The sequence below is a fragment of the Egretta garzetta genome, unplaced genomic scaffold, assembly GCF_000687185.1.
Source record: "Egretta garzetta isolate BGI_Z169 unplaced genomic scaffold, ASM68718v1 scaffold292, whole genome shotgun sequence".
NCBI lineage: Eukaryota > Metazoa > Chordata > Aves > Pelecaniformes > Ardeidae > Egretta > Egretta garzetta.
The window spans coordinates 1,284,168-1,292,187 of record NW_009258789.1 but is presented as its reverse complement, the minus strand read 5'-3'; the positions used below and the strand labels follow the sequence as shown (position 1 = coordinate 1,292,187).

Here is an 8,020-nt window from a genome sequence, read left to right as displayed (position 1 = left end):
CCGGCGGGAGCGCCGCGGCCCTTCGGTCTCTCGCTGCGGCACAGCGAAGGGACGCGGGTAACTGAGGAGATCGGTAGCTACAGCCCTACAGGCCGTGTCTGTCAGCGGGGAACCCTGGGCCGTTGTTGGGTGGATGGGAAGGAACTGCCCGTTTGAGAAATAAATGCTTCGCCACTACTTTTTTCTTAATATAGTCATTGACCCTTTCTGTCACATCGCAGTTCCTTTGTTCTCCTTCCCCTGGAGAGCGAGGGTTTGATAGCCGTGGTCTCTGACACCTTCTAAAGACGTAAAGTGTCAGGCATTCCTCTTCCCTCGTGAAATGCTCCCATGTCTCAACTCTGTCGCTGCCCATGATAAAAACACAGTGCATTCTTAATTTACATTCAGCTGCCGCTGCTTAGGAAGGAGTTGAAAACATCACTTCCCTCAGATATCCCTGCGGTAGACCAGGGACAAGTGGAAGAGGCATTAAAGATTTCTTTTGCTCTAGGGGACGTTCTGTTCTGCTGCTGTTCAGCTTGGCCCTGCCTGCTTGGTTTTTTAAGCACAGAAACTTAAATGCGATTTGTTCATCCTTCGCGTTTTCCTGAGGGTTCAAGGTTTCAAACGCAGGTACGGCCCTGTGTCACATCTGACCCCTAAAGGCCAGCTTTGGCTTGTGACGCAGACCGAAACAAACCAAACTGAGACGAGGAGGTGCGTTTCACGTAGGCACCGATTTCTCTTCTGCTCATAAAAAATTACAGTCTGTACCATTATTCTAATTCCGACCCACTTGTGGGAAGCATCTGAATTCATGCTCTCTGCATTAGAGAAATTTTTTTGTAATTTTTCTTTTATTATTCTAGATACCATTTGCAAATAAATATTTAATCCAAAACATGCAACCTTTGTTACGTGTTTTCAGGATGCTGTCTTTGACATAGTCTATAGACATTTTAAATGTTTGTAAAATGTGACAATTACGATTAAACAAACTCTTAAACAATCTAAGCAGAAAATTTAAATGGGTCTTTTAAAAGAAATCTTTGAAATCTGGAAATTTTGTAGCTAGTCTTTTGCTTTTGTCTGCATGTGTCTTAAACAGGTTGCATTAAAGTAAAACTTTGCTGCTGTGACTAGAGCTTGTCAACATGAGACTCCCTGGAATCGTCTGCATCCGGGAGCGCTATGGAGCGATTTTCAACATGGAGGAGAAATTGGTACACGTGTCTGGGAGCAGAAGACAGTATTTGACTGACAGAAAACTCACACTGAGTGGGGTAGCAACACCCTGGCGCCAAACCCCTAACTCCAAAGCGAACAGGAATGCTGGAGCACGGAATAAAAAAAATATGAGAGCAGTGGTGACAGGAGGCGGAGGCTATTTTGGATACAAGCTGGGATGTGCTCTTGCCAGCGCAGGAGCTTCTGTTGTTCTCTATGACATACACAAGCCTATCTGGGAAATTCCCAATGGAGTGGTGTGTATCCAGGTATGATAAATTATATTTCCACAACTGTCAAAGTTAGTTCATTTACCCTTTCTATAATGTCATACTAGTTTTCACAGCATCCAAATACCTAATTGCAAATTACTGCAAGATTCAGTAACCGTTTCAGCTGTGTGAATATCCCACATGACTTTTTGTCAACTGATTTTAGCCTGTCTGAAATAAGGAAAACAATGAAACCTGTAATGCATAGCACAGAGTACCTGCTTCACCTCCTGACTCTGAAGTGCTCCTCCTGCCCTCATCTCTGCCTTAGTGTAATCACCTGTACAGTGAACAGAAGGGGTATTATGAGGCTTAACTAATGCTTTTAAAGTCCTTTGAGTTCTATGGAAGAAAGCATGATTATCAGCAAGTACTGGAATGGGCCTGGTTTTCAGTCCCAGGACGTACTGTAAGTACAATTACATACACGCATTCCCTCTGCGCTAACTCACTGTATGACAAATGCTGACCTGCAGCTTTGATCTCAAGTCCAAATCTCTTTTCTTATGTATTACAGGCAGATGTCAGGGATTATGATGCCATATTTGCAGCCTGTGAAGGGGCTGACTGTGTGTTTCACGTAGCTTCGTATGGAATGTCAGGAAGAGAGCAAGTGAGTCCACAGTGTTGTCTTTTTCTGTGTGACTGCCCACACTGAGGGTAAGACACTTGATGCTGTAACACTGCATGTTAGATTTTATCTCTTCAAAAGGTCCTGAGAGCCTGGATCCACACCCATGCTGTTTTGGTAAATTCCTGTGTGCAAACTGGTGTGCTAGCTGCACGCAGTCTGCTTATGGTACTGTTTTCCTAGCTGTGAAATTATTAGGGTTAGAGTTACAAACACACACGCCTTTTCTTACCTTATTTAATAAAAGGAACACCAGTAATTATCTTAGCTCAATAGCTCATTCAAAGCTGTTTGCCATTGAGCAATGCATACCTGGAATTGATCTGGGTAGAGGCCACTGGTCACTGAGTGCTACTGAAACATGGATATTTAACGTATTGCTGCAAGATGTGTAACAACTGGAAATGTGTGTTCAGAAGCACCGTGATTCTCTTGGCTTCAAGCAGGCTAGCCTGTAAAAACACAAGAAAAATACAGGTGGTTTAAAAATAATGATTTGACTTCTTGAAGGCTGAAACAGCAGTCTAAATGATGTTTTTTATAACCAAAGCATTAAACTCATTACCCTTGTTTGGGGACATTTACAACATCCCTCTAATAATATGTATTATTATTCAGAAATGCACAATTTCTTTGTTTTCCTAGTTGCACAGAGAAGAGATTGAAACTGTAAACATTCATGGAACAAGGTTCATCATTGATGGTATGTATCCAACCTTGCCATCAGGTGTTGGTAGAGCGTATCTAAATATTATACCACTTAGCAAAAGCCAGTTGGCTTTTTTGGCACACACAGTTTTTTACCAAATACTTGATATTTTTGGCAGATGAAGAAACAGGTCATTAGGGGTTTTTTTATGCTTGATTTTGCTATGGGGTGTGATATGAGAGCCAGCACTGTAGTTCAGCTACTTCAGCTTCTCATAACCACGTTTGACCTGATGTCAGAACCCATACCCGTGCAAGGAGTTAACTATTCCCACGTGTATTTTGTAGCAGTAAACCTGGTTGCTATCCAATAGCTGGTGCACAGGCAGTGGGCAGCCCTCCCCACAGCTGGGCTGCTCGCCACCCGCCCGGCTGGGAGCAGCCCTCCCAGAGGCAGTGTTAGCTTGCAGCATCCGAATTAGGAGGTGCCAGGCGATAAAGCCCTTGGCTCCACACTGATGCCTTCCCTTTAAATATGCTTTGCATTTTAAATCACTCAATCATAAAATGGGAGGATTTGCTCCTTTAAGATTTGACAGTTTCTCAGAAAAAAAACTTTCTTCCATACTGCTTCAGTTGCCACTAAAGTAATTTACCTTATCCATTGCCACAGCCTGCAAACAAAGGAACATCGCTAGATTGATATACACCAGTACAGTAAATGTGGTGTTTGGAGGGCTTCCTATAGAAGATGGTGATGAGGAAACTGTGCCATATTTTCCAATTGAAAAGGTATTTTGGTTGTATTACATCTTCAAGTTTCCTCCTTGTTTACTTTCTTGTTTCTGAAAAAGCCTGGAGTTTTCACGACCGTGTTTTGCCTGATGCCAGAATCGAGGCACAAGAAGAAACAAAATCTTTACACTCTTTGTAGATGCTGTTCACAGCCCTGACACATCACTTTTATGTACATTGCAGTATGTATTTGTTTCCTATCAAGGCCCTGATTTTGGAAAATAACTCATAGTGTCCTGTTAATATTAATGAAATTCCACCTGGACATAGGGATTGTGTTATATGGCCTGGTGCCTCTTCAGCCATTTATTATTGATATCATTTTTCTGTTTCTCCCGTATTGAAGATGATGTATATTCAATGCAGAGCTGATATGGAAAAGCAGCCTATTTTAATATGGTTTTATTGCATTTCATTAAAAAGGAGAAAGTACTTCTGGGTGCTTTGCTTACACGGTTGTCTTTTGTGTCTCTCCTCTCTCTGTTAAGTAATTCACAGTCTTTCAGAAAGTGGAGATGGATAGAGAAAATATTGAGTAATATTTTGAATAATATTTCAAATCCTATTTTCTCTGGGACAGTGCCACAAGAAAGTGAACAGGGTAATTCAGACCAGTCGCAATGTCTTCAAAACTTGGCTTTTGACTTTTCCATTGCCTGAAAAAGAAATCCAGATTACAAAGTAGTGATCGATTACATTCTTGGCAGCATTCAAAGCATACATATATTTATTGCTTCTCAGATGTGCTGAAATTAACTAACTGGATTTGCATAAACAAAAATGCTTGCTTAACATTACCAATATGCATGTGTTACTAATACCCCACAGCTTCTGTATTTTGAGGTATTTGTTGCCATCTGCCAAGTAAAAACTAGTGGAGAAGAGACGCCCCTCTGCTCTGTCATTTCAAGAATAGATAAAAACATATTTGCTTTTTCTCTGTAGCATGTTGATCATTATTCCAGAACCAAATCAATTGCAGAACAAATGGTACTAGCAGCTAATGGAACTCCACTAGCAGGTACTTTTGTCTTAGCATGAATTCAGAGTGGAATTTACTCCTCCTCTTCTTGTTCCTCACTAACATCCTGTATCCTGCACCAATCCTTAATGGACAAGATTGTCCAGCAATTAGAAATCAAGTTATCTACCCCCTCTCACAAACTAAAATATTTTCATGTAAAAATCACTTTAAATTGTTTTTAAGTTCCCACAGTGTTTGTAAAAGGTTTTAGCATGGTAGCAGTGAGTTCAGTACGTTAATTGAAAAGATGAGGACAGCTATAAATTAAACAAAAACCAGTGTTTAATGTCACTGTATTATGCAACATAAGTAAACCACAAATGCTGATTAAATTGTTACTCCCTCCCTCCCTCCACGAGTTATATATTAAAATCTGAAGAAGCCACCTGATACTACAGCCTGGAATTATTTATTAGTGCTTCCCAAAGTTTTCCACATTGAGGAAGCCAGTTATACACTTGCATACTTAAGCTCACCTGTGAGATACTATAACTGCCAGTGTAAAACAAATTAATGTAAAGTGCAACATGATTCTATGGGACCAAGTGATACTGAGCTAAATTTAGCGTAGACAACTTACAGAAAAGAATCTCTTCACTTGATACTCGCAGAGGGCTATAAAGAGATATGAAGTCATTGATGGACATTCCATTCCAGTGGAATTAGTTTAAAAAATAAAGGTTTTTTTTTTTCCTTATTTCCTCTTTCCTCAGCAGGTCTTCACATCAAAGATCCTCTTCCTTTTAGGAGCAATACACAGTGCTGCACTTCTCAATGAAACTAGAAGTCATTGTTCCAAACATCCCATTTTGATTCTGAGCCATAGCAAGATTGAGTATTTTGCAAGTTTTCAAGTCCTGTTAAGAACAGTTACTCGCAGATGATGAACCAGCCAACTGATACACTTAGGAAGTGGCTGGATTTTTATGATGGTCCTTACTTTCTCCCAATTAAGAGCTTCTACAGCAGTTCTAGTGGGAGCTGGCTGTGCCTGCTGTTGAGAACCTTTCAGCTTTATCTTGTGCTGCTAGTGAGTCACTGGTTCCCATCAGTAATTTAGTATGAGATCGGCTGGCTTCATTCCGCTTTCTTACCAATAACTTGCTCACTTCAGCAAACTCATCACTGCAGTTAGCAAGTTCATTCACTGCTTTGGCACAGAGACAAAGGACGGGTTAGAAAGAGGTTTTGAAATAGCTGATAATTTCTAGGAATCCGACTATGCTGGCAGGAGTTCCCTGAATCTTCGCTTGCTATTTTGCATGTTCTGATTCTGCCAACTTAGTATCCAGCTACTAATTCAACACCTTTTGCTGTGTATTGTTTTTTAAGATGGTGAAGTTAATTTATTTCAGAGTAAGTTCTGCTACCACAGTCTTTGGTTCATACAAACAATATAACGTAGTCATGTGAAAGTCACTTAGGAATGGTCTTGTCAATTCTTCTAGGAGGTGGAATACTCTATACGTGTGTTCTTCGCCCACCCGGAATCTATGGACCAGAAGAGCAAAGACACTTGCCAAGGCTAGCAGTATGTGTTTCAATTTTTTAATCTGCAGAATTTTCTACAATATACAACAGCATCACTTATTTGTGTTAGAAATTGACCGACCACCTTCTTGGGCAGCAATTCAATTGTCTGTTGAGGATATTGTAACTTTTGTTAACAGGCACTATAGTCTATCTGTAAAGAATGTGCAGTACATTAAAAAAGCCTTTTCTGAAATACAAACACATGTAAGTCCAGCTTTCTAATTTAATGCTTACTATAAGAATCAGGCCAATCTATGATATTTTAATTGTCTGTTTGCATGCAACTCACACCAAATGGTTTAAAATATTAATGAAAAGAGATACGGCAAAATATCTTATTTCCCCTCTCAACAGCTTTCACTATCCAATAAAACAAGTTAAGGATTTGGAAGCACCTTCTGGTACAATAGGTTACTAAAGGGCAAACAGCTGAGGTGCTTATGTTTTACTCTTTTTCACTTGCTGTCTTTTAAACTGCAGGGCTAGTACAGTGTTTAGAATAGGATCCCTGTAGAATTATGAGAGTCAGTTATTTTAAAAGCATCAGTACAATATAACGTCACGCACAGCTTTGAGGAAAGAATAGATTCAAGCTTACCACATAATAAATATTTTTGGTTTGTGGCTGAGGTAGGGTATTATATTGAAGTCAGACAAAACATACTTTATCATCTTCTAAATAAAGTAAGTTTTAAGAATGGCAAATGTCATTTTAGTTAAACCTGAGATGTTTTCTTTAGCCCCTGCAAAAATACATCTTTTAAAATTTCTATTTAAGATTTTAAGCTTATTTATTATAAGCCCATTTTAAGGCATTATGCAACTGTCACATTTTCCAGTTTCTAAAATCCACCTGTTAAATGAAAAATGTGACACCTAGCATTACTTTCCTTTTTTTCCCAGACAAAGCTATTTGCTAAATTTGATCCAATTTTGTGAATACTTTTTGATCCATTCGGAACTGTATCTTACCTCCCCATACAACATTTTACTTATCCTTAGAATAGACTTGTGGTTTTTGTAAATCCAGGACATCTTTTGTTCAATAAGCAATATTTTTAGAGCTTTCTATGCTTCTCTTGATTCTTTTTAATTGATGCATGTTTTTAAGTAGAGATAAACTCACATTTAACTGGACAATAAAGTGCACTGTACCTCATTTTAAAACCCATTTTGCTTTGGTTTCATGTTTGTTTATGTCTACAGAAGAATATTGAGAGAGGGCTACTTAGCTTCAAGTTTGGGGATCCTTCTGCTAAAATGAACTGGGTGCACGCAGAGAATCTTGTACAAGCTCAAATTCTAGCGGCTGAAGCTCTCACTCCTGAAAAGAACTACATAGCTGTAAGTAAACAATAAAAGCACCACAGTTTTGATGGTGGATCCTGCCACTGTATCCTGTCCAATAGTAACTACTATAGTAGCAATAATTAATGTATGTGTTACGGTCCTTAAGCTTATGTTGTTGTCTCTGGTTTTAGTTGACAAATGTGCTATGAACAGTGTGGGACCTGGCAGCATTGGCTGTGCAGTGTGTTAAAAATTGGAATATTCAGTTCTGTAAGAGTATCTCCATCTTTGCATTTTTGTAATATAGTATTTGCCGTTTCTGGAAGATGAGCAAAGAATGTTTGCTGTGTTGGAAGTTAAACTGGAAGTTCAGGCAGATTGATCCCCTGTGTATAGATCCAGACTTAATGTTCTGAACTGTGATAATCAGTTCTTCCCATACTGTCTGCAAATAAAAGCACATTTTATTTGTGTTCATTGATTTCAAAAATAGTTGCAACTGTTTTCCTCCTTGTAAACACAGTTTTTTATTTAGCCTAGAAGCACCACCCTTGAAGTATATTAGAAAGATTTTCAAAGTAGATTAAAATACATTTTCTAAAACCCTAAAAGCAAAAG

At 39.2% G+C, this 8,020-nt stretch overlaps 1 protein-coding gene across 1 annotated transcript in view; it reads left to right on the top strand.

Annotated features, from left to right (window-relative positions):
• Positions 1–1,136: 1,136 nt before the first annotated feature.
• SDR42E2 (short chain dehydrogenase/reductase family 42E, member 2) overlaps positions 1,137–8,020 on the top strand; it is a 9,838-nt gene continuing 2,954 nt past the window's right edge. The window contains exons 1-7 of the mRNA XM_009649509.2: positions 1,137–1,478; positions 1,999–2,094; positions 2,758–2,815; positions 3,434–3,552; positions 4,501–4,576; positions 6,028–6,110; positions 7,319–7,456. Of these exons, the coding sequence (XP_009647804.1) occupies positions 1,137–1,478; positions 1,999–2,094; positions 2,758–2,815; positions 3,434–3,552; positions 4,501–4,576; positions 6,028–6,110; positions 7,319–7,456 (912 nt within the window). The remainder of the gene's footprint in view (positions 1,479–1,998; positions 2,095–2,757; positions 2,816–3,433; positions 3,553–4,500; positions 4,577–6,027; positions 6,111–7,318; positions 7,457–8,020) is intronic.